This window comes from Schistosoma mansoni, chromosome 2, assembly GCF_000237925.1.
Source record: "Schistosoma mansoni strain Puerto Rico chromosome 2, complete genome".
Taxonomy (NCBI): domain Eukaryota; kingdom Metazoa; phylum Platyhelminthes; class Trematoda; order Strigeidida; family Schistosomatidae; genus Schistosoma; species Schistosoma mansoni.
The window spans coordinates 14,818,276-14,846,214 of NC_031496.1; the positions used below are offsets into that span (position 1 = coordinate 14,818,276).

At 36.1% G+C, this 27,939-nt stretch overlaps 2 protein-coding genes across 2 annotated transcripts; one reads left to right on the forward strand and one right to left on the reverse strand.

Annotated features, from left to right (window-relative positions):
* Positions 1–449: 449 nt before the first annotated feature.
* Positions 450–4,618, reverse strand: Smp_024520 (putative rab GDP-dissociation inhibitor). Its single transcript, XM_018795797.1, has 8 exons — positions 4,520–4,618; positions 4,275–4,476; positions 4,103–4,237; positions 3,895–4,067; positions 3,370–3,714; positions 2,774–2,876; positions 2,528–2,727; positions 450–1,200 (listed from the first exon to the last, which is right to left on the reverse strand). The coding sequence occupies exons 1-8, from the start codon at positions 4,562–4,564 to the stop codon at positions 1,063–1,065; spliced, it is 1,341 nt and encodes a 446-aa protein (XP_018650074.1). The 5' UTR covers positions 4,565–4,618; the 3' UTR covers positions 450–1,062.
* A 15,195-nt stretch (positions 4,619–19,813) lies between these two features.
* Positions 19,814–23,632, forward strand: Smp_135460 (putative thymidylate synthase; the record flags this gene model as incomplete). Its single annotated transcript, XM_018795799.1, has 2 exons — positions 19,814–19,993; positions 23,174–23,632. The coding sequence occupies 2 exons, from the start codon at positions 19,814–19,816 to the stop codon at positions 23,630–23,632; spliced, it is 639 nt and encodes a 212-aa protein (XP_018650075.1).
* Between the last annotated feature and the right edge of the window lie 4,307 nt (positions 23,633–27,939).

The following is a 27,939-nucleotide window of genomic DNA, read 5'->3' on the forward strand; positions in this document are numbered from 1 at the left end:
AAGAAATATATGATCAAAATGAATAAAGAATCGCTTTATGTACAAATACATTATAAGACAGGGAATTAATTGTTGCTACGGGGATGAGGATGGTAACTGAATTACTTAGTTCGCGAGATCTACAGATAAGTGAACACACAATTGATTTAAACCGTCGAGTAAATGAATGAAAGCTAGTTGTAATTGAGTTGATAATTCATCTATTTAGATCTTTCAAAAGACAAGTACCTATCTATTTGTTAGGATAATATACAGTTTATAGATCATTTTCATATAATAGATCTGATGAGTTAGAGTTAAAACTAAATCAGTTTACACAGTTAAAGACAAGTGATGAGACAAAAGGAATACACATTATGACTAGATTACTGAACTATTACATGATCGCTCGCAGATTACTATCACAGGAAGAATTATTAAATCAGGTCGAGTAGAAAAAAAACAGGTGATTGTAATTCAACTTAAAACTATTATTAAGGGAAAAATCACACTATAAATCGAGAAACACACAAATGAAATCACATTTGCAACGAGTTAGATGGAACCATGATAAACAAAGACATTCACACTTCAATTTGAACACCGGAAATACATTGAATTTGTTAGATAGCTTAGGAGATCAGTTAAAACGAAAAACATAAATATTGAAGATATATATCAGATAAGAGAATTAGTGAGGTAATTTATGTTAGTTATACATTTAAAGCAAAACGTTATGCAACTGAAAATTAAATTAAAAAGTAAGCATATCACATTGACATTTCAACCTGGAAATCAAATAAGGAATGAAAAAGAACATAATTCAGAATGACTGAGAGTGAAATCAGTTTGAAAAACCTGAAAGGATGTAAAGTACTAAGAAAAGTGTACTTAAACTGAATAATATGCCACTGACATAAAAATCAAAACAAAATAAAGCATACAGATAAATAAAAATTGCGATTGCAAAAGTATATATAACACAACTAACAACGATGAATAAATACGTAGACAACAGAAAATAACATCTGTTTTAAAGCAGGATAATCAGATTTTTATCGTGAAGACTTTTCAGAAACCGAGTTATTCATTCACCTCTTCATACCTCTTTAATTTACTTAGTTCAAACGGTTTTCCAACTACACGTTCATACAAATCTAAAACATCAGCACAAGTAGACTCAAAATGTGTAGAAGCATCATAGCTTGACGAAATGAAAACCTGAAACAAAGGGAAAAAACACTTGTTTTAGACTACAAATATCCCAACAATGTACAAACGTATGTCTCCAGTTCAGTCAAAGTTTAGCGTAAACGTTTTAAATCTGATGTATTCATCGTCAGGTGTCATTATCGTTTTTGAATTCACCTGAATTTGACGAATAAAACCAGTACTATTCGCGGATTATATTGTTCACTTGCGTTCAAAACGAATATTTTTAGAACTTACATACTAATTTTAAAGTCATTAAAAAGTGGCTTGAATAGAGCAAATATTGTAGGATAACACAAATAACAAAGTTCATTTACATAAAAACTAAACAATATATACAGTCGAGCAACCTCAAAAGAATCATTGGACAATTTGTTGATAATACACAGTAAACAAACCCATTTACAGATACAACGATACAAACAACCAAACTAAAATGATGCTTGTAGGTATCATTACCAAGTTTTGATTTGATAATTTTGAGCATTGGGTAGATTGTTATAAAAAAATATATGTGTAATATTACAAATATATTATTTATTTATAAAATGATGCTTGTTTTCCCAAGTTGTAAGAAAACATCTATTCCAAAACCACGGTCAATATAAGTTAATAAGTATTTTGTAAGGACACTTGGAAGTTATAACATGGTTTAAAGTATTCAAAATAATTTTAAAAACTATCTTAAACAATTTACAAGAATAATTGACAAATTATTTTAATTTGAAAGTGCGACTTATACCATAGTTTTTGAAGGTGATATAAATAACTGGTTTTCTTTAGACTTCTAATCGATTACACCTACTCATATGGGACAAACATCAATAATTATACAACGATAAGGGGATTAGAGGATACTTATACAGTACACAAGTAATCTAATCACCATACCTTCTAGAATGTTCGTGTTTATTTGTAAAGCATATGAAACTAACAAAATTAATGTGGCTTTTGAATGATAATTTAGCACCAATTTTATAAGTACATAATACCAAAGACTACCGAATTTGACAATTTTGATTCACATCAGATGTTAACGTTTTCGACATGTGCACATCAAGCGTGAATTTTCAATCTGGCTATCAGTCGTAGTCCAGCGAGCAAAACAGAAAATTACTAGCAGGGTATACTATAGCAATAGTTGTGGTTACCTGATTACTTTTGGGGGGTTGTGAAACCTCGAATAACTGAAAGAGATGTATACGAAGTGACATGACAAAAACAGGAACATCTCGCATAAGATGAGCGTAAACATGTGAGATAACTTAGTATCAAAATTATTTCTTATTGCCAGAAAACACGGAAAAATCTTAATTTACGTAAGCAATAACCATACCCGAGATTCACGACCGTCGTCTGTTGGCACAAAAAGATCCTGTACAGAATAAAACACTTGTTCAATAGTTCCAAGAAGTTTTAATCCAGGTTCGAGCTCTTTCTCTGGAGAAGATGTTTCAACGATTGTTGCGACATGTGCCACAAAGAAATTTTCAGGACAGGTATTATGCTGATGAGATACGCATGTGATATAAATATCTAAAAAAATATATCAGTGGAACATGCACACATTGAATGAACTTACCATGTTTTCGATTAACTTCACTTTGAGGAATAATAATTTGGGTTGATAGAGAGTTTTGTACTTCCGCAATCGGATGTGTCAGAATGCAGATAGCACGAACAACCTAAAGGGGATGCAGTCAAAGTAACTTAATTCATAAGTAGTTCATAATTACTTCAAAATTGCATCGATTTGAGGAATATATCTTAAAACTACATTCTTAATGTGACTCATTATGCATGACTTTGTGAGCTACTTCAAGCCACACAGTATCCTAATACATAAAACACGAGTTGAAGAGTACTAGAAAGAAAGTATTGCATGAGCCATAGTAATCTATCACTACTGTCACGCAGCCTTGGTCTTAATGCCGATACAATATGATAGTTTTCAGTATGACTGCATGCTACGAGATATTATACTTTAGATTACAAAACTATGCACTATAAATCCAAACTACTTTAATTATGGAGTATATAACTGCGGAAAAGTATAGGCTGTTACGAGTTTTATTTATATTCTGCTAACCACATATTGATAACAAACAACCGTACGTTAAGCTTTTCATACCAATTTACAAAGGAATTCGTGAGTATACCTCTAGGTGATTGACTTACTTGATCGACTTTTATTACCATAGTGGGCACATAACTTGGATCACAAATAACCATGTTACATTTTGCAATTTTATTATCTGATTTGACTCCAACAACTCTTCCTTTTTCCATCACTAGTTCATCAATCGGTTTATTGAGCATATAAGTCCCACCGTACACAGCGCACAAGCGAGCGAACGCTTGAGGCAATTCCCCCAGTCCATAGAGGGGATAGAGATATGGCGATTTACCGAATCGACAAACGGACTGACTATACAGTTGCACACGACTTATCACCTCGATAGCAGGAACACTTTCTTTGTATGAATCATCTTGGAACAAACATATTGCATGCCCTATAAAATTCTAAATGGGAAAAACATGTACAGTTATTACAGGATAATTCACTAATCAAAATTTAAATCATTCACTGAAAGCCGTTATCGTCAAAACGGTTGAAAAAAAAACACGAACGAGAATTTATATGAAACGTCTGTAAAAGTATACCTACATTAATGATTCACTTGCAAATGAATAATTACTTACTTGGGTTTCTTTATTGATATTAAAACTATTGAAGGCGTGAGAAATAGTATCCTTTTTGATATCCATTGGTGGAGGATAAATATAGTTCCATGTTGACGGGTTATCTACATCAATATTCAACATCCAGACCAACAACTTTCTGAAACGACGCTTCTCGAAAAGGTCCATTAGTTCTGCAAAATTCTGAACATGATGAACATCATCATACTTGTACTAAGTGCTTCACTTTCGTTACATGGTACTTTGTAGACAGAACCTGAGTGATAAACATAACTTCCTTCTACACTCCTAAACTCTAAGTATCGCGTCACACCAGTATGAACAAGGATTTGAACCAATTTTCCTGTAATCAAATGTTGACAAAGAAGCAGTTTACGTACCATTCGCCATTAGAAACTTCGAGATCAGATCAACATTCCAGTCCTTAGCACGATGGTATTTAGAAATGTCTGTTTCAACGTTGAAGTGCTGGAACAGGGAGTCGATATTTACGGATGTGATATCACCACCGTAGTAACTGTTTTTGTCAATATGGAGGACTTTCTTCCCTTCCATAGACATTAGGCTGCTAAGTATACATTCCTTATGAGAATCGACGACGATAATAATCAGAAAGTGACATTACTTTTAAACCTGTCCCTAAAACAACAACGTCGTACTCATCATCCATAACTCAGCTGTTTGCGGGAACGCTTCTGTGGTATCGTCCACTAACAAGGGTTACTGAGCACTTGAAGGTCAAACTGTCGTTAAACGATTGGCGCATCACCTCGATAATCAGTGGAGTTTTGCACAAGCGGTCAAATCACACACATTTTTGGATTTGAACTGAGTTCAACCATATCTTGCCTGATGATGTCCAACCTTCAAGTGACGAAAGTGATGCCATCTTAATGATGCATGATATAGGACGAATCTTCAATGATATTATGTTGTCTTGACGATTTACAAGTTAGGAAAATTGAGGGACCTGTTTGAAAGAAGTACATACGGTAATAGGACTTCTGTAGTTGATAATTATTTTTACAGCATACGAACACTGAGTCTGTAATGTCAGTATGCAAAAAGAACTATGACGACACAACTCTAACGTATTGTAGCGGTAAATAAACCCCAAAAATCAATAGCTCTGTTAGTGTTCGACATTGGATGCTGACCATATTAGTTTTAATGGCTCACTCATCTAAAGGTGCTCGGTCATTCATCCGCACTAGATCACGAGTTGGAACGGCGTGCTCAACATCTCCTGCGATCACTAGCCAGTTTAGATCAGTCACTCCTCATTATATTGATAATCTGTCAAATATATCTTCCAACCTCCTTGCTTCTGACTTTTGATTTAACTGGGTGGGCGCGATTCAATTATAGGTGTTACTGGTAAAGTGTTGTCAAACTACAACACCTGTGGAATCTTCATTGATGAACCTAACGTGATCTGGTACACCAACCTATGAACTGTGAGTTTGTTCCTTTTTGAGATTTCATAAATCGTCGCTTTATTTTAACTTTTACATATAGTGATATTCTTTTTCGAGTCTCCGAATACACTTTTTTCTCCGTTCATTATCATACTTGATTTTTCGCTATGACAGAACAGACACCCACGGTACTTAAGTTATAGACTATGTCCCACCTTCGTTTCGACTAATGCTCTTCTGGCCAGACAATATCGAAGCCTGGTTCTGCTACGCAGAAGCCGACTTCTATGAGCACGGTATGACTGATCCACGCGTACAATGCCTAGCGCTAGTAGCGGCACTACCGCACGAATTCAACAGGTACGTCTCACCAAGTATACTTACTAGTGATGTTTCAGAACCTTACGGAACTCCATTCTGAGACGCAGAAATCTAACCAATCGAAGAAGTTTAGATCAACTCTCTAATAATATCGACCTGTATTATGGTTGTGCGACAGGCATGTTGCTAAGAATGAGAGAGGTTATCGACCAAAGAACTTTCGATGATGGCCTATTCAGACAACTTTTTTGTCTAAACTTCCTCAACAGGTGCAAACAGTACTTGTCTCGTTTCAAAACTACGCCGTGAACGATCTGGCTACATCTGACGACCGCATCCTAAAAATCACGAAATCTAAACCTCAAATGACCCAGAATGACATTACGGAATTATGCCATACACTTACACGTTATCTTAAATTTCGTGATGACCGTGAACGGTCACATACTCCGCGAAGAAGTATTTCGCGTAGGCGATCTGTTCCTAGATCACGAGAGACGGATAACCCCGAATGGTGCTGGTATCATAACCAGTATGGAAACTCTTCCAGAAATTGCAGAAAACCCTGCAATTATCATAACTCAAAATCGAATGATACGAAAAACCATTCGGGAAACTTCCCAACCGGCGTGCGTCAACGGCAACCGTAGCTGACGAACATAGCTGTCTGTTATACATCACAGATGTGATAACGAAAGTTCGTTACTTCATCGATACTGGTGCAGTAGTTAGCGTTCCTCCCACAAATTCTAACGACTGGCTTCACGAATCTGTTTTAGACTTACAGGCGGCAAAGAAAAAGCCAATCTCCACACAAGGTAAAATGTACGTTTACCTTGACGTGGGTTTACGCAAACCCATTCACTGGATGTTTCTATTCCAATCATTGGTATAAACCTACTACAACACCACAATCTACTCATCGATACGGAAAAACGGAAGCTAATAGACGGAAACACTAATTTATCTGTTTGCGCAACTTCTTTTTCTGGTTACAGATTATCCCCAGTCACAATTAGGCAAACAAAAGACCCATTCTATAAACCATTACTCGAAAAGTACTCGGGGAAATACCAACCGCAACCAAGATTGTCGCGTGTAACCAGCAACATTACACATCACATCGTGACTACAGGGCCATCTGTATTCTCGAAAGCACGACGACTGGCTCCCGAAAAGCTGAGGTTGGCCAAAAACGAATTCGACCACATGATAGACTTAGGAATCATTCGATTGTCAAACAGCCCATGGGCATCTCCTTTGCACATGGTCCCTAAAAAGAACAGCAACGATCGCATCCAACTGGTGGTTATCGGTGTTTGAATGCGAAAACCATTCCCGATCGTTACCCATTGCCTTACATCCACGATTTGACAGCCACCTCGAAAGGTACAACTGTCTTTTCAAAAATCGACTTGGTTAAAGCCTTTGAGCAAATCCCTATGGCTACTGACGATATTCCAAAAACCGCTATCATCACTCCCTTCGGACCCTACAAATTTTTGTGAATGCCTTTCGGCCTAAGAAATGCTGCCCAGACTTTCCAAAGGTTCATTGATGACGTTTTTCTAAGTCTCAACTTCGTACATACGTATGTTGATGACTGCTTGATAGCAAGTCCGGACAGAGAATCACATATCCAGCATCTGGACATTGTGTTCCAACGACTGCAGAAGCATGGCATTATCGTAAACATTCAGAAATGCCAAACCGGGACCGACTTCTTAGATTTCCTAGGACACACTATAGATGCTTAAGGCATCCAACCTCTTAGAAGTAAAGCGACGGCCATTCTGGATTACCCAAAACCGACCACCATTAAGCGATTGCTCATATTGACGGCCTTGCAAGTTTCCATAGACGGTTCATACCAAAATGCGCGTCCCCTATGAAACCACTAACCTACTAACTTCATGGAAATGCAAAATCCATTAACTTGGACGACACCGCACGAAAAGAATTCCCCATAGTCAAAGAAATTAGCGCGAAATTAACCATGCTGACATATCAGGATACTCAAGTGCCCACTAGCATCGCAGTAGACCCATCTGACTCAACAATCGGAGGAGTCTTTCAACAATGGGTCAACCACTCGTGGCAACCTTTGGCATTCTTCTCGAGACGGTTGGTAGACACTGAATCGAGGTACAGCACTTTTGGTAGGGAACTCCTAGCTATGTGTTGTGCTGCACGGCATTTTCAACACTCTATCGAAGGCGGAGAATTCACCCTTTTTGCTGAACATAAACCCCTTGCTTTCTCTTTAAGCTCATCTTCAGACAAGTATTCACCTCGTGAGTCTCGACAACTGGACTACATTTCGCGGTTTACTTCAGATATACAACACATTTCTGGAGCAAGCGATGTAGTTGCAGACGCCTTGTCTCGTATAACTTCCTTCGACAGTTTCCAAGAGATCGACCTTCTTAAACTCGCCCAGGTTTAAAAAGAAGGCACTGTTCTTCAGCACGTGTTATCCTCAACAACCCTTAAACTGCGCATTAAGGAGATGGGAACAGGTAATGAAATCTTACTATGTGACACAGACAGACGCTCTTCCACTCGCCTTACTAGGTATCCGCAATGCAGTGAAGGCTGATATTGTATACACTGCATCTCAACTAGTTTATGGCACGACACTCCGATTTCCAGCGGAATTCGTGGATCCTTCGTCTTCTTCAGTGAACATGGATCCAAACTACTACACGAGCAGGCTTACAAACACAATGCGTTCAGTTAAACCTGCTTACAATCGACATCAATCAACTGATGTTTTCTTTCAACCTGATTTATGACATAGTACACATGTCTTCGTTCGTCGAGACTCACATCGACGACCCCTTGAGTCGGCATTCAAAAGACCCTTCAAAGTTCTTCAGCGCAAACCTAGGTACTATATAGTCGATAAGAACGGGACTAACGATAGCATTAGCATCGATCGAACCATAGCAGCATATTTAGAAGGAAATCCTATCCACATCGATTTACCTTCAGTACAATCGAACGACACGACCCCTACAATTGTGATACCTCATCCGACAACCAACACACACGTACACTTTGTGTGCTTACGAGCGTACGAGTGTATTTTGACATGCGCTTATATGTTCTTTTTTCTTTTTTCCGAATGGGTGAAAAAGACGATAAAAAACGAACTATGAAGTTTACGAGGAACCGAATTTTTCATCGTACTTTGTTTCCTTATTACTATATTGTGCTTCATGATCTTTTATTGTAAGGAAAGACGATCAGACGTTGCTGAACATAGCAAGCTATCAGAAGAGTGTTTACCGACGACAAGCTCTTTGGGTTTAGACTTCTGTCTGGCCGCGTCGTAGGGTCATCACTACCTCACTCGGGAGGGGGGAGTGATCTGTAGCGGTAAATGAATCCCAAAAATCAATAGCTCTGTTAGTGTTCGACATTGGATGCTGACCATATTAGTTTTAATGGCTCACTCATCTAAAGGTGCTCGGTCATTCATCCGCACTAGATCACGAGTTGGAACGGCGTGCTCAACATCTCCTGCGATCACTAGCCAGTTTAGATCAGTCACTCCTCATTATATTGATAATCTGTCAAATATATCTTCCAACCTCCTTGCTTCTGACTTTTGATTTAACTGGGTGGGCGCGATTCAATTATAGGTGTTACTGGTAAAGTGTTGTCAAACTACAACACCTGTGGCATCTTCTGTATTTGTTCGTCTGATATGTCTGTACTTACGGATATAAACGCAGTCCCACGTAAGGTATAAGTAATTGTCAATTCCGGTATCAGCAAAGCATCTTGCAAAGCCAAAAAATCAAACAACATCAGCTGTTCCAAATACTTAACATTTAATTTGTTCCAAGTACAACTTTGATTGGCGAACTATTTGTTTCTTCGGATCTGCATCTGGGTAGTAGGGAAACGTTCTTGGTCGTAAAGAGGTATGACTTTTGTTGTACTCTTTCTGTCAACTGAGGGACAAAACAGTTACTAATACAAGTGGTGGAGGAGTAAGATTTAAATTATTTTTCCGTAGTACCCGCAGAACTAAGGCAACTGTAAAGCTCTTTTTTGAAAGTATAAACCGTAAGTTCCCTTACAATAACTTCGGTTAGTTGGTTTCATAACTAATTTATACGAACAACGAAAACGTTTGCATCGAATTTAGTGAAAGCTCCTTCAAATTCTATCTCGTGTGAGTATCATGATAAGATCAGATTATATTGAAACGTAGCTCTGTTGAACTCAAGTGAGTGGAACTACGAGCATTCTGACAGCATGTTCATATTAAATTCAAATTTCATTAAATTTACCAGCTACATTTATGTAGCTATCACATGGACGCGCTAAGCATTTATTTTGAAGTTCAAGTTACTAATATTAGCGTAAAACATGCTGATCGTGTAAACTGATGATTACGTGGTAGCGCATAAAATATCCTCAAAATTAATATCCTCAAATACAACTTCCTTTCATTCGGTCTTGGTTGTTCTCCAACCATATTTCAGGAAGTTATGAATAAGGTAGTCAGAGATATTGAAGCTGTTGAAGTTTATCAAGATGATCTCATTGTTCTTGGTACTGATAAAGTAGTTCATGACCAGAGGCTTATTGCTTCATTGCGTCGTCTAATTGAGAAGAATATTACAGTGAATCCGAATAAGCATACATTTTGTGTATCTAGTTTTGAATGTCTTGGATACCTAGTTGATGGTAATGATTTTAGATCAGATATGAAACGAATAGTCCCACTGACAAATGAACCGTCTCCAAAAAATATCACAGAATTACGTTCACTAGCGGGTGCTCTTCAATACTATTCCCGTTTTATTCCTCATTTTTCCTGTCGTGCCAACTGTTTACTTAATATTTTGACATCCAATTCATTCAAATGGGGTGAAGAACAAGAGTCATGCCTACGAAGTCTGTTAAAGTTTCTTCAAAGTGATGCTGTTCTTCGAACTTGCTCACCCAGTGTACATTCTGTACTTATTACTGACGCATCACTTGTGGGTATTGGTGCAGTTTTGGAACAGGAAGGTAAGCCAGTTATCTATCACGCAAACTTACTGTTACTGAACAAGGTTATTCACAAACGCAGCGAGAAGCATTAGCTGTGTTTTGGGCTGTTAAAAGACTTCATAAATATTTATTTGGAAAGAAGTTTACCATTGTTACCGATTATAAAGCTTTAAAGTTCATTTATCATCCTTAAAACATCCTTAGCACGTTCCTCAGCTGCTATGGCTCAACGATGAAGTATTGATTTGAGTGCATATGATTAAATCATTCAGCACAGGAGTGCAAAACAGATTCAACACGTCGACTACATTTCTCGACAATTACTACAAGATAGACCTATTATTGCTTCAGACTGCTTGTTAGTGCAAACTTTAACGGTGAGACGTCCAGATCTCATTAGAGAAACTCGTAGATACTTTGGATGTATACTCAGTGCTATACGGAAGGGTTGGAATGCTAATCTGAAACGTAGATGTCCTGTCTATTATTCAAAGCGGGACGAGTTATCTGTTGGGATTATCCTGCAAATTACTCGCAATAGACATGACAAGCTCAGGTAACATTAAGAAGCTCTTTATCCAATCAGCGTTTGATTGAAAGTTTTGCTAGAAATATTGCGAAAATGAAAAGTCACATGTAGAGGTTCTGATTGGCTGGTTATTACACTGCTACTATGTCTAGTAGTATTCTAGAATTTTCAGTAAAACCCAAGGACTTCTAGAATACTATGAAAACCTTTATTTTCTGTACATGAATGAACCTTGGAGTAAAGTGCTTCCCGCATATTTTGTGCCTTTTCTCTCGTGTTCAAGTCGCTGTGTAGTTCTAGCTTGGGGGTTACGAAACTAGCTTAGGATCTGAATATAGCGTTCAATAAGCAAGACGTACCATTATCTACTACTCCTGACGGTATTTTGTGTCTAAATGATCGTGTTGTTATTCCTCCTTCATTACGCAAACCTGTCTTTGATGATCTTCATAGTGGACATCTAGGTGTTGAGAAAACGAAGTCCTTGGCAAGAATCACATGTTGGTGGCCAGAGATAAATGCAGATATATGTCATACAACAAACAATTGTGAGAAATGTCACAAGCTAAAAAGTCAGCCTTCGAAGTGGACTCCATGGCCAGTGTCGTCTGAGGCTTGGCAGAGGATTCATGCAGATTACTGTGGTTCATTTCTTGGCAAATACTATGCACTTGTAATTATTGATTCTTTTTCTAAGTGGACTGAAGTTTTTTCACAACTTCACCGAATTCTGACTTCAAAATCCAAGCATTAAGGAAGATGTTTAGTCGAGAAGGAGTTATCATGGTGTTAGTGACTGATAATGGCTCCCATTTCGCTGGGGATGCAGTCACTAATTGGTTGAATGGTATAGAGTTCAGACATCTGTTTACGGCTCCCACGCACCCTTATTATAGTGGTCAGGCAGAAAATTTCGTAAGAACATTGAAAATTACTATTGATTCTGTTGCTGCTTCGACATTTAATGAACTGGAGAGGGGAGTAGACACATTTCTACTTCAATATGGAAATGCTAAGCATTCTGTGACGAAAGAGACTCCAGCAAAGCTATTAAAAGGAAGAATTCTCCGTTCGAACATGAGGTGTTTGGAGTCTGCAGAAGTTACATATTATCGTGGGAATGATCGTCGACCAGCCACGGGGATCGTGGTGAAGAATGTTGGAAAATCTATGGTGCGAATTCCGGATATCAATGACTTGACTATACATAACCGACACGTTGATCAAATACAATACCAGAATCCAGGTGAGTCTGTTCCAATTTCGGTTGTTTATTCTGATACTAATGAGTGTATTCTGAATAATACAGAGTCTACACCCAATACACTGTCGGACAGATGTTAGATGAACTTAAGAAGAAGACGAACAATCGATTACAGACACTTACACTCCAATTTGAGCTGTGGAGGATGTGATGTTTAAATAAATCAATGTGTAAGATCCATTTTGAAGGTTTCGTGTGTGAGAATCCTTCCATGTATACATTTGCAACTTCTTCTTAATGGTTTCTTTATTTGTACATATTGTTAATCTTTTTGATTCTATTTGAGATTATAATGTTTCATTTCATAATAGTTTTCTCAGTTTTACTGTTGCTTTCAGTGGGTTTCCATGTTTCTTCTTGAACTGCATCTGTGTTGTTTTAATTGATTATATTCTGGCGGCTGCCATATAGATTGTTCCCTCTTTGATTATGTTGTTTGATTTGACTGGGATCGTGAGTTTCGGTTGTAAATTGGAGCACTTTCCCAGGATTTAAAACACTTTGTGTTATAAAGAAACTCATCGAGTAGATTTTTTTGCTTGATCTTTCCAGAAAGGATAGAATAACACTTACTTTTTGGATCGTTCGATCGATTATTGTGGGAACAGTTGTTGGTTGAATAACTGTGTGGTAATATTTGTTTAGAACCGTTGTTACCCCAATCACCTCGTTCTGATTTCGATTGGGTCGCGCGTTACTGCATTTATTCCACGGACAGTTATTCTTCACCCAAACCTAGTTTGAATTTTATAGGTTTGGATTTTATACAATGACTTCTTTGTATTGATGACTGTTGTGATTTTGAATTCCAAATACAATACGTTCGTTTGTGCTCACTTAATACTTCTTGATTAAATTGCGTTATTCATCGGATTACTAGTTCATACAACAATTCAAATACTTCTGATTATCATAATTATATATAATAATTTAATTTTCATTTTTACATATAGCGATATTGTCATTGTATGTTCAGATGTTTTTTCTAACTGTTTAAGTATTTTATCTTCATTGTGACGGAACAGACACATAAGTTGTTGAAGATTAAGAATCCTTCACCTCCCATCCTTCAGCCCATGCCATTTCGGCACGACAAAATGAAAGTTTGGTCCCCCAATGCAGATGCTAACTCCCACGAGCACGACGCAACAGAACCATGTGCACAATTCCTCTCAGTAGTGAAGGTGTAACAGTTCAGGTTGATTGGTTAAGGGCTGATCTCAAACATTTAAATATACGTCGGAACAATAGAGCTAAAGTATTCATTTACTTCCCTATTTTGTATAGGAATTATATTTCCTACTATCTTATAATGGATGTTTGATGTGCTTTTACTGCTTCTCTGAGCAGGATTAGATCACATCCATATGTATTCAAATCATTTTCTTGTTCGTCACTAGATTACAGCATCTTCGACGAGGTTATAATAATAATAATAATATATTTCTGCAATAGCAGGTACACGTCATTTTTACAGGCATGATCTACAATTTACAACATATACTGGTTCACAGTATGCATCCCAAGCAAGCTTGTTTAGTAATTATAATCTATAAAAGTTGATAGCAGTCCACTCGTTCAGATATAATGTGTTTTCATAAGAATAGTTTCCAAAGGGGCATAGCGTCCACGTTACATACCAGAACCAATCTCGACAAAAAGTGTAATAGGGTTTCGGTCTTGCTAAGTATTTATGTAATGCAGCTTTTTAAGTTTATTGTTGTTATAAAGTAGGCTTTTGGAGCGCCTGGTTCGAGCTATGACCTTGGGAAAGCGCGTTCGTCGAGCTTGTTCAAGATGTCCGAAGTTACATAGCTTCACTCTCAGAGCAAGATTCTGAAGAGAAAAAACAAAAGAGAAACCGAGGAGCAGCAAGGCATTTGGATATGAACGATAACCAATGCTTAACATTTATTAGTGGAACAGATGGAGGTATGATAAATTATTAGATTAAATTGATACTAGCTCATGTTGCAAGAGTGAACTGCGATTAGGGGCTCCAGAAGAGAGGATGCAGTAATAAAGAACAATGAGTTGTGATATTTGTCAAGGTGGAGTAGGTTCCAATGAAGGAGGGAAGTCAAGGTTGGAATGAGGAAGAACAGAGAGTGCATATAGAGAGTAGAGTGTTGAGTAAAATAGCAACCATATCCTTTACAGTCGGTTTTTTTTCATCATCCGATGCCTGCCACACAGTTTTCACGTAAAAGTCCGAGTTAGCATGTTAAAGGTTGTCTTAGTAGAATAGTTAATCCAGCACAAAAATTAGAAACATGAGTCTGAATGGTGAGTGTAGGAGAACAATCTCAATATCACAGATCTATTGACTTGTTTTCATCCATAAAGAGCCTGATACAAACAAAATGTTCTGCCCCACAAACACGGGCGGATTGAAATCATCGCCCTCACCATCAGTGCTTGCTGGTCAGTAACTCCACCCTCCCTCCTTTTGTGATGTTAGGCTCATTTACGCTTATTTTTTGGATACATATCATACCTCACACAATGCTCTGTGTTTCACATCCTGTTGGAAAACACTATTTCTATAAGTACCATGTTACAAGCTTATCGGACAGTTACAAATTATGGACTGTGGGTAAGGCTTCGATACAATGTTTTTATTTACTATATAGTAAAGTGTAGGTTACGAATCAGAGTATAGGCATTAGGAAGGGTATAGTGTAGGATATTTGTTTACCATAGTAGGCGGAAAGGTGGAGATTAATATTAGTTACAGATAAGGTAGGATAACGAGTGGTGAAATAATATTAATGGCAAGGCAACATAGTGTACAGATGAGTAAAAAGCTGATAAATAGACGAGAAGTAACTCACACTATGATCGTCTACAACTATGATGAATATCAATTTAATGAGCAGAAAAATTACTGAACTTTTAGGTAGGTTTGTGGAGTTCGAGGCTTTTCATTAACTGGATGAGCCATGGCGCGATTGCTTTTGATGATCTCAGGAAACAAGTGGACAGATGCAGGCAATTCGTTATTATGAAATAAGAAAGAAACAATCTGCACTGGTTGGGGAAGTCCAGACAAGCAGAGCTATATAAACAGGCTCTCGTCAGATGTTCGTTGACAAATTACATCTCGTATACGTGGCAACATTTCTGCTACTGAGTTCTGTTGCAACTCGACGTTGTGGAAAGGCTCATCTGATATTTGTTAGTCACTTAGATTCCTACATCTAAGGATAGCCTTCTTTAATGTGTCGAAAGTTTCAGTAATATCAATAGTGAAAATAATAGTTGCGACATTCGCGCTGCAGCCCATTCATTGTGCCTGTAGGTATCCTTTATACTTTTCCTAGAAGAAAACAGATTAGTTGTGAATGGGTCTTTATTTAGCTCGTGCGTAGCACACAACCGAGCGTGAGGTTTCTTATTCGAACACACACAGCCTTTCAGCATTCAAGATAAGGTGATAGGAAATATAATTTTTATACTAAATAAGGAAGTGAGCGAATACTTGAGCTCTGACGTATATTTAGATGATTGAGATCAACTAGGCTCTAGCGAATTTTAGCTTATCTAGTGCTAGTTCCTGGGTCTAGTAAACACGGTTTCACCTTCGGTTTTCATTGCATGACTTACGTTTAGTTTACTTTGGGAAGTCCGACGGTTCGGTTTGATTAGATTTGGAAATTCGGCGAGTATATCCTGGAATTTTTTCATTGTTATCAGCGGAGTTTGTGTAAAATGTGGAGGAGCGATGTAACTTTCTTTGCTTTTTATGTGATTTCAAGTTTCTTTCAGTGCCAAACGTCGTTTTTAGTGTCAACTGGAAATTCATATCTCTCGAAAAATTCGATTCCGGTATTACCAGATGTAAATCGGCTACAGTGAAAACCCAGAAGACGTGCCTCCTGAACTCAAAATTTAGCATCAAAGTTTTCTGCCAAAATCTGGTGATTTTAGTTTTGTTGGCAGCTTGGAGTGTAACTGGGGAAGTTTATCAGCCCAGCTCAGTTTTGTCCTGGGGAACAATACTAAGAGCAGCACCAGTATCCACCAAAACATTTCATCCTGAATTTCTTTCTTTAACATAAAATAAGCGACTGTTTAGGTACTTCTCTTCAGTCGTCGCAATCTGGTGAGGGGTTATGAGTTTCCCATATCCTTGGTAGTCTGCATAGACCAAGGACATGATTGGATGTACTTGGTTGATTCGACACTAAACTTCCAGTGATACCAACAGCACTGTCCGGATTGTCTGAACAATTGTGACTTGTTCTATGACCTTGATCTCAGTCGTTTTGGTGACCTACTCTTGTTCCTATGACCCAGGTGCATTTTGATGACGGCCAGTGTTAAACTCTTAACACTCGCAGTGAGTCCTTCCATGACTGAGTATTTTGGTGGTCCTGCTTTTTGCGTATGACTAATTGTACGTGATGCGGTTGGGAGACCTTCCATTACTCAATCTGAGACACGAGCTAAGTGAGATGAAAAGGTGTCATAGTCTTGTTCATTCAAACAATGTTGAACGCAGCATGGGAGAGCTTCTATCCATCCTTGTTCCAGGACTGCTTCACCCATTGTGTTGTCGTCCACAAAGACTTCAAAGTGATACAAAAGCTGTGGTGACCTATCACATAATGTTTCTTTTTGGAAAAGCCTTCGAATTCTTTGGCTGTCTGATAGGGACAGGTAGTTCATTGTCTCTCATCTCAAGATGATGTGTGGTTGTAGTGTTGGCGGAATTAAAATCAAGTTGCGGACTTCTTTGGCGACTGAAGGCGGGAGGACAGAACTCAAATCTCGATAGCGAATTCTTCCAGATCTAATATAGTGTTTCGTGAGACAACGTTCCAATTAAATAAACCACAACTTGGGGTCACTGTAAGATCCGTTTTGAAGGTTTTTGTGTGACAATCTATCCATGTGTACACATGTAACTTATTCCTATTGGTTCTTTCAGTTGTACGTTCTGTTAATGTTCTTGATTCCATCTGAGATGGTGATATTTGTATTTTATTGTAGCTGTTACTCTCCTTACTCTTTCACTGTGTTTCCACGTTTCTTCCTGAACTACATTTATGTTGTTTTAGTTGACACTTAGTCTTGGCGTCGGCCATATTGATTTGTTCTTCCTTTGATTGTGTTGCTTGCACTGACTGGAATCGCGCATTTTTGATTGTGAATTGAAGCACTCTTCAAGAGTTGGAAACATCCTGTTTTATAACGCGACCAAATATTATCTTTCTAAGAAGTCTGTACATGACCTATCCAGAAAGGATAACAACAACACTTATTTGTTGCGCTTGATTTGATAACTGATTGAACAATTATTGGTTCCAAATGAGCAATAGCGCGTATCTAAACTATCTAGACAGTTACCCTTAAATCCAAACCTTAGCTTGGATTCTAAAGTAATCATGACCGAATTCTGTGGAAAGGACTTTCGTAGTCATAACAGTGTCTATCACTACCAGGGACAAGTGCTTCAGGTTTTGGGTTTGTATTGAGTCTGACATGTGGTATACAACCAGTACTGTACTACAGTTAGAACGGGGTAAAATAATTAACACAACACGAACACTTTGCGACAGGATGAATATGTATAAATATAAATACGAAATTTTAGTTAAGGATCCTTTTTCTTACACCTTATTCAGCCTCCTGCAGATACTCCACCGAAAACAGATATGGCACGGGTGACTTCGTCCTACACCGTTATTAAAGCCTCAGATATTCCGGAGGGATATAAGTTCGAAACTTCTAAAAGCCCCCAACTTCTCATGTATCTATTCTCGACCATCAGTTGTATGTTGCAACGCTACCTCCATAAGGTGCGCCAAGTGTGATATTGATATGTTTCTTACGAAATCCATTTACATTCATATCTTATGAAATATCAACCCAGCTGAGTAATTTTCAACAGTGAAAATTGTAACTTCTTTAACAATTTGATCTTGCCTGTAAACTGGCATGCCTCATGTAACAATCTGTTATTTGAGAATAAATTATTATTATTATAATCAAAGGGTGTACTCTTACAACGAAGTGTAAAGATAATAACGGTAATAATGAGAATAGAAACTAAATTTGTGTTCAGTCCAAGGCTCACCACTTTCGTGCCTGTAGGTGTTCCTCGTTCTACTGATAGAAGAAACCAGATTAGTAGTGAATAGGTCTTTATTTAGCTCGAGTGTAGAACACAATGGAGTGCCAGGTTACTTATTCAAACACACGAAGCCTTTCAACATTCATTATAAGATAGTAGGAAATATAATTCCTATACAAAATAGGGAAGTAAATGAATACTTTAGCTCTATTGTTCCGACGTATATTTAAATGTTTGAGATCAGCCCTTAACCAATCAACCTGAACTGTTACACCTTCACTACTGAGAGGAATTGTGCACATGGTTCTGTTGCGTCGTGCTCGTGGGAGTTAGCATCTGCATTGGGGGACCAAACTTTCATTTTGTCGTGCCGAAATGGCATGGGCTGAAGGATGGGAGGTGAAGGATTCTTAATCTTCAACAACTTATGTGTCTGTTCCGTCACAATGAAGATAAAATACTTAAACAGTTAGAAAAAACATCTGAACATACAATGACAATATCGCTATATGTAAAAATGAAAGTTACATTATTATATATAATCTTACAACGAGGAACAGACTCATAGTTTATTATTTGGTGTACTAGGTCGCGTTGGGCCCAACACTCAAGATACCGCAGATATTTCGAGCTTGACAACGCCTTTTACACGTGGCATCTCTATGTTAACAGCATACCGACATAATCGGATCAGAAGTTAGGAATGGAGAGTTTCGAAGATGTACTTGGAAAGCTATCGAGAAGCGTTCGGTCCAGGCTGGCTAGTAGTTGCAAGGGATGCGTAGCACGGCGTACGCAATGAGTGCCTTCAGCCAGGACGTGTCTAGTAGGACTAATGAGGTCGGCATTAATGTTGAAGGATTACAGAACCATAAATTTTAAGGATTTTTTCCCGCTTTTCACCATATTAAAGCGAACTTTGGTAATTCATGCAAGCATTAAAGAGACTGGATCTGTCTATGAAGTTTAGTTATTCTTACACTGCGTGGCTTACTGTTTGTTTGGATGATATAAATATTGTTCATGAGGCTCTCACTAAAGTGATAATTTCCAGATGTAGGTCGATCGAATTGCTATGCATAATAATATCAAATTAATTTGATTGTTGATTCTCTTGAATGCTCAGAAATTTTTACGTTTTTTGAAATTACATTAATAGTCTCGAAATAAATGAACATTTTGGTTCAATTGTACATATTTAACACCACCTTTGCTATTGAAGAGATCTTTGTTTTTATAGCTTACGAACGGTATGAGCGTTTTTAACTGTTGTTATATGCTTTCAATTGCCGAGGATGTTAAATGTTTATGACAAAAACCCTAGTTACCGCACATCTTTTCGAGCTGCCGACTTTTATTCCCTTTTATCAGCTTATGATGAAACGGTCAGTAGAAACCTTGGGATATCTCATAGTAGTCAAGATGATGTGAAGAAATCATTCGCCTTTCAAGGAAAGGTAAAATATCCTAGAAAGGTGAGTTAGAACCTAATTTTCGAATTTAAAATCATATAACTTTTGAAATATTTTTCAGAAAACAAGATTTAGTAAGGTCCAATACAATAAGGGTGAAGATTAGTGATCGAAAATAATTAAAACTATTATATGAGACTATGTTTTCTATGCTATTTTCACATTCACATTTATAAAAGCATAGATAAATTCAGAATAAATGTTATAATCGATGTGATGATCGTTCGACCTTATTTTACGGGTCCATAATTCACTCAAACCCGAAGATCAAATACTGTCCATCATTAGCTATATTAGCTATATTAGGTGTTTATTCACTTAGAATAATTTTTTTATAATCTGAATTTTTTTTATCACTAACACATTTTGTGAGTTTGTTTAGGGTGTTGCTGGATGTGATAGTTTTAAAACAACAGCTTATGGTGAGTCAAACAAATTCCAACGAAAATAGGTCTAGCGAATTTATTGGAAACATAGATCGTTTGTTGTTATTCAGTAGAACAGGAAAGCAATAATTAATCATACTTGTGTTGAAGTTTGGCATGTGGTTACTGTCCAAGATATCAAAATTATTATTCCTAAAGATAATTCCAAACATAGTATTTCAAGTCCTCTCCCCAAAAGTATTATGTAAAGTTGACTTAAAACGATTAAGTATCGAAGTTGGGCGGATTTCTCGTGTGGTGAATCACAGGGTACAGACTACAATGGCCTTCATAATATGCTAAAAACCAGTTAGGTGTTTCAAGTGATACAAGTCTGAGAAGTGAATAGAATAGGGTTCGGGGTGTGATAGGATGTTGAAAATCCTCTTGTTGGTTACCTGCAAATTACTGTGTTAACATTTTTCTGAAGGCGTTCGTAGAAAGTGATGTCTTTGCTCTGAATTTAGTGACTAAATCCACTGGGAATACTTTCACGACATTGCGTAGCATTTATAAAAATCAACCTTCGACAAAAAGTTAATACCATGTAAGAAGTTAATAAAACTGGAATTGAAGACAATACATATCCGTAGATTCCTTTATCGAAACTCTTGTTAATTATTGCTTTGAATGAATTCATAAACAAAAATTCTCAGATCTCGATCTTTGTCGTCAACAACATAGTTTGATTCGAATTTTGAGTTTAACCATCTACCTTCGCAATGAAACGTGGGGATTAATGTCTAGGAAAACCATTTTGAAAATAATCCATCAAAATTAAAAAAACATCTTTTTGTGCAGCTTAATTTACAAAAGTTTGTCAAAAGCCATCAAGATGACGTTGACGGGCTTACTCTGCTTAGTACTAAGAGTTATGAGAGAAATCTTGGCACAAGTCTATATAATTGCTCAATTAATTCTATACAAACATTAACGTTAACCGTCTGTATTCTTGTGAAATATTAAAGTATATAGAACAATCATTAATTTAAATAGGAGTTTGAGAGCAAACGTTTCGGTTTATCATTCCAAATCCAAATATTACACGTATGAGATTAATACTGCATCTTTTAATTTGCTGAAAAATCCTTAATTAGAATATAAGCTGGAAGCATTGACTACAAAAGTTATTCAAATTGATATAACCGTTAGTTTACTCATAATACGCAGAACGTACTGTTTCAGCCGATAGTTTTCCAAGCACCCATTGAATTTAGAACGAATTCTGGAGTGCTTAAGAGGTTCGATATTTTCACTATGTAGATAAATAAGTACATAGATTCAAATCAAAGTAAATAATGATAATAAAATTGTAATTAAAGTTTACAAAATATTTTGGTAGCATGCCGGCGGTTGGCGGCTATTGTTTTCAGTCATACATAGTTTGTCTTTCCAACTTATTTATTTTTATTTTCATTAAGATTTGCTAAGGAGGATTTTGAACAGTAAATAAGCAAAATTTTGTCTAAAAGCGAATTAGTCGGGTTCAATATCTTAGGTTAGGGTTACAGTATACAAATAAAATGTGTACTTATCGTCTAAGTCATAAACTTATATCACAAAATTCAGTATTGGGATAAAAAACTGTTTATGACTACTTTTGCGTTAGACTTGATTGCTCATTAAGCTCGAAAATCGGTCCAAATAATCCTGCAGTAATGAATTCTTTAAAGGTATTAAAAACCTGAATAAAAAATGACCAGCAGAAGTTTAACGTAAGAGGAGAATTTAGTATTGAATCTCTTGAACTTGAGGTTCAAAGGGTTTCTCCCGACGCTGATTTCAGACAGCAGACACAAAATGCACATTAGAAGCTGCGCATAAAGTCACACCAAAAATTATACAAGTAAACGCACGTGTTTGATCAAATTAATCATTTTACCTTCAGTTATTAAATTTACATAAAGTTAAATTGTCATAAAATCTTGTGATTCCAGTTCTACATCTCAGTGAACCGATGAAAAATATTAGTCAAGCACATCTTCTTCCATCCAGACATGATGATTTTTCCAATGAAAGCGATCACGTCATAAGTTGTACATGAATTTTCACTCAGTTTTAAATTAAATTACTAGTATCGTGGAAAACATTTATGCTCGTAGAAATGCTGTTTAACTTTAGACGTTGTTAAGTTGTGTAAGTCAAGCAACAAGTATTTTGTCCATGTACCTAATCAACAACTATTAAGTTACTTTTTCTAACTTACAAACTTCTGAGTATCTCAAAGTTTGGTACTCTATGTTTTACTTACAGTTTGTTTTTTATCACATGTTAAGATACATTGAGAACTTTAGATCTTTGCCTTGATTTTCATTTATAAATATACTGGGACCTAAATGTCATAGAAAAGGATTAAATTTTTTTTGAAAATCTATTTTAAATAGCGTTAAAGAGTTTTTGAGGTACGTTTGGTTAACTGAAGGTAAATTAACAAATGTGGATGTCTTCCTACAAAAGTAATAAAAAACGAACTCATTGATCGCGTTCGAAAACGTAATACTGCGTTATTTTTCCCTGATTCATTGAACATAGATTCCAGTTTTTTCGAGCCTAGAAGATGAGTCAGAGGATGCAACCAGTCATTATCTCCACAATTGAAATTTTTCGGCGCCTTAAGGGATTTTATTTGAAATTTCAGTAGTCATATCAGAAACCACTTCTTTGGTGATTTCCGAGATTGATAGCCAAGATACAAAATAAGAATTGAATATTGCTTTATTTACTAATGGCATTCATCTGTTACTTGACTTTTTTACAGAACAAGGATGAAGGATCCTTTTCAAAGGAGATCAGTAGCTCTGACCATCATAAACCCAAAACACTTCAACATTTATTGGTAAACAATGGTGTTAAAGAATATTCGAAACCTAATCCTATAATTTTCAATGATCTTTGTCAACAAAGCCTGACAGGATTTAGTTGTTCACTTCCGCAGGCATTGGAAAAAATTAATTCCGACATACACAATCCGAAATTTTGGGCTGATTTCCAGACAAACAACAGCTTGAGTATGAACAAAGACTCGCCAAAAGTTTCAAACAAATATCATTTAGAAGGTACAAGGGGGTCTAATATGGTAGTCAGACAAGTTGATGCAACAGCTGAGACGATGACTATTGGATTGCCTAACTGTCGAGCTTTACCAACCGTACAGAAAACACCTAGGATAATACGTACAAGGATATTTTTTAATCAAATAAAAACTGGGCTGAAGTAAGCAGCCATCGAATATGGTATTTGTTTTTATTATCTTAATTATTGGTTTATCTTAAGACATTCATTGAACATTTGGGTTTTTATCAACAACATATGAGTTATAAAATAATTTAATTATTGTTTAGCATACATAAAAATAGTTGTTGGTTTCTAACCAGAGCTTACTTATTAATACAAAACTAAATAAACTGCATTCGACCAAAGAAATGCTGGAAAGCATGCTGCACAACAATGTGCATTATCCACCCCCAAAACAACTTATTTATTCACATCATCAACTAAAACTTTCGATATTTGACGGCTAACGTATTATCAGTGACTTACAAGTTCAGTAATAATGGTTAAAAATGTTCAAACTTAGCTCATGATATACACAATCGGCTTTTATCTGTTTTATTTGAGCCAGGTAAAAGGCAATGAGCATTTAAAATGTATGTTGATATTTGATGAATACTTTATATGATATACTAATGAACTGGCGTTAACAAATGTAAGTTATCAAGCCAGGTGTTTGTGAGGTATATCATCTCCTTTAAGAATCCACTGCAAATAATTTAATAACATAATAAGAGGTGACATACAAACTTTCATGAATAATGTAATGATTCTGACGTCTGTTAGGAATAATATAAGTTATAAAAAATCTAACATAGTGGTTTTTTGGCTTTTTAATTCCCTTTCTTTACCTGTTAACACAGTAATGCAATAATATTTGTCACTAGCAATTTTTAGGTTGGAATTTTCACATATTATTTTAAACTTACATGTATCTATCAACATTTTTTAGCAACATAGTCATGAATATACTCATTTAAAGACCTTGAACCTGATGTTGTTGGCTAAAGAAGTATCTCTTGAGCCTTCGAAATTCTTTTTCCTAAGATATATACGGTTGTCGTCAATGACCTCAGTCACTGATGCAGAAAAAGAAACTCCTAAGGAAGTTGAGTAATCACTGTGGAGTGAGATTGTATGAACACATCAGTCGTCAAGCACTAACTTGGTTCCATGATTTCCGCTTGATCACACGTTGACATGTAATGCGAGTGAGATAGATTGTAGAATATAGTTCATTAGTTTGGTGACCATTTTCTTCCTACCAAGGAAAAGCTTACGCTTACAAGAATGTTGATTATTACAATGTACTCTTTGATAACAACCATATGCTCTAAAATCATATGACATAATCATGCATTTTACCAATGTCAGATGCCTCGGATTAGTGATATCTTCATGAGAGTGTGAACTCGAAAAATTCTATCGGTCACCCATTTCCAAATAATGTGTTCCCTATACGTTCAAATGTTGCCTCACTTTTGTGTCACTCTGAGAGCGTCTTTAAGTTGGGATAGCTCCCCTAATCCCTATTTAATTTCAGAATATATGTTATAATCAATTATTGAAAATAGAAAACTTAACTTGATGTTTAAATTCAATCAGCATTTGATAAACTTGAGTATGATATTCACTGTTTCAAATAGCGACCGTCTTCGAAAACAGTTATGACGAAAATTTATTTTCGTCAATAGACCAATTGTTCAACAATATCTAACAACTTGAGGCCAGTTGTTTGAATAATGTTACTTTGTACCTCTTTTCCACTTCGGCAAATATATCTGAAACATTTTCCACCCTCCTTGTCGAACTAAACAATAAGTTTTAAGTAAACAATCTTAAAAATTTGAGTGGTTTTAATGAAAGGACAATATATATATATATAACGGCCATCCTCTAACAAAACCTTTTCGATCTTTAACCATGTAGCTATCAGATTAATTTTAAAGAAGTTTTTGAAGACATTGTTAAAGCAAACGCTTAATTTAATTAATTCGTATCATAAAATAAATACTTAATTGTCTTCTTAGCTGTGGTGTTAGCTTTATTTTAACTACAAATCAATGTTATACCGTTTTTGTATATTAATTTTAATTGCTCGAAAATTTATTCTCGTGAGCTAGAGTTAATATAACTGTCCATTTGATTCATATTGACGTAGATTAAGAGTTTATATTTCTGTCATTTTTTAACATTCATGATTTCGGGAACTTCAAAGTACATTAAATACAAGCAAACTTCCGGATAATTTCAAGAGCTACGGAAATACTTTTAAACACTAATCTGTTTAATCAATTGTAAAAGATTATTAGGAACTGCCATGATAAGAGTTATTTTATCACATCAGCCAGCTGAGATATGTATTCGTACAGCGATGATGTATATAACAAACGTAACCTATTACACAGTATCGTTTGCTAAAACTATTTCGTTGTTTTCGTTAGTATTCTAACAGATCCTCTTCCAAAGAGATAAATCATAATGATTTCATCTACATTTACGACGAACTCACTCCAACTAAATTGTACTGTCTGGAAAATTGAACACAGACTTGTACGTGGAATTCACTTTCTCAAGGTGACTGATCGTAATGAAAAGTGTTCAGAAGTATATTTACGACTAATAAATTTTGCTAAAATTGTTAATGATACTGGTAGTTGTGAGATTCTATGATTAAGATCTCATCATATCAGCACCAATAAACATGATGAATAATAATCTTCGAATTTTGAGTCAGCCATCCGAAACCTAGTTTACATCTTGGACCCCTTCATCTTCAATAGTACATACTTAAAAAGTTCTATTATGTTAATAAGTGTCGATTCTTGAGCTACATATTGCGTCTTTTATTTCTGAAAAGTGCAAATCATTTAGCTTCTATGATAATTCATATTTTCAGTTATTGCGTCTTCTATATTAGGCTTACATACGTACAGATATGCTTCATGAATCTTGTGTGGCATTTAACTAACGAATAGACAAATAGTTTTCCAGTATTCTGTTATTAATATTCGGTTGCGGTATATTGTTTAATTATAGAGTTCTAGCTAACCTAAAATTTCCGTTTCATCAAGCTTTCTTCAGCTTATTGTAAACATTTTTAATATGATCATTGATAGCCAAACCAAAAAATGACGATTCATAATGTCACATTTCTAAAGGTAAACAATTAATTTAATCAAGGTTATCTTCTAACTGTAGGATAAATGGGTAAATATTTTTCGGGGTTTATGTATTGGCTATATAAATTATATGTATTGAACAATTTAGTAGCAACTTACGACAGTTAACGTAATAAGACACATGTTGATCATATACAGCTCCCTGATCGTTAACCTTACTTATCTGAAAATGTTGCCCAAAGTTTCTTTAAAATAATATCCACATTAAATACAGTAATTGAATAAAGTTTATAAAAAACTGGATAGTAAGTTCTATCTTAATTCAAAAGGAGGGTTTAGTTTAAATTGTCATTTTAATAATTACCATGATATAAACAATACTATCTTTCCGTTTTAGAGAACATATTGAATGGCACACAACCCAATTACAACAAGCTGAATTAGACCAAGATGTAATGTCAGCTAATAAGGTGAGTAGTTGTTACAATCCCCTTGCTAAAAATGTAAATCAATCGTTCTTGAAATAATGGAAAATTATTAAGTCTACTACTATTTGTACTAGTATGACTGCTACTCCTATTACTATCACATATCTTTACATGTTTAGATAACATTCGGTTTAGAACGTGATGTTATTGATTGTGAATATTTTTTTCGATGAATATAACATAAAAAGGGAACAATCATGATAATTTTACGGTGAAATCAGAGGATTTCCATGTATACATGGTTAGATTTATAATCTGATTGTATTGACAGATAATGCAAGAATGCTACCGTTATTCCAACCGTAAACAATAGCTAAATCAGTATAAATCAAAACACTACAAATTTCATTTGTGATATTAGATATTGTAATTACTAAATGTGGATTTTGTAATATGACGAACAAATTTTACAAGAATCTGTTTTCAAGAGGAGCTTAAACAAAACATTACTATGTGACTTGGGATTTGAAAAATTTTGGAGATTTAGTTGATGATAGAAGTCTTCGAAATGTGACAGAATCGGTGATCTTTAAGGTTAATGAGAAAGATTAGTTCAATTAAAGTATCAGTCAGTCAAAATATCACTATGATAAATGGGCAGTTGTAATGCATTTTCAGAGTGTATTGACAGAACTATGTCTTAAACAGAGATGGATAGTGGCTAGCAGTGGAATCCAGGACGCGCGTTTCGTCCCATTCGGGACTCGTCAGCTGGATGTACCTGCATCTCAGAGTTGATGTTCACTCTGGGACTCGAACTCAGTACCCTCGCTTCAAACGCCATCGCATTATCCACTCGGCCACTGAGTCCTGATAGCCACTTGCTTTTGCGATGGGGTGAAGTTTAAATTCATTTAGTGTTG

Excerpts from the sequence above, each read along its gene's own strand:
- Smp_024520 (XM_018795797.1), bottom strand. The coding sequence starts at position 4,564 with ATGGATGATGAGTACGACGTTGTTGTTTTAGGGACAGGTTTAAAA. Across the intron at positions 2,877-3,369 it reads TGGTAATAAAAGTCGATCAA|GTTGTTCGTGCTATCTGCAT; the intron begins GTAAGTCAATCA and ends CATCCCCTTTAG. Across the intron at positions 1,201-2,527 it reads ACGACGGTCGTGAATCTCGG|GTTTTCATTTCGTCAAGCTA; the intron begins GTATGGTTATTG and ends CCTTTGTTTCAG.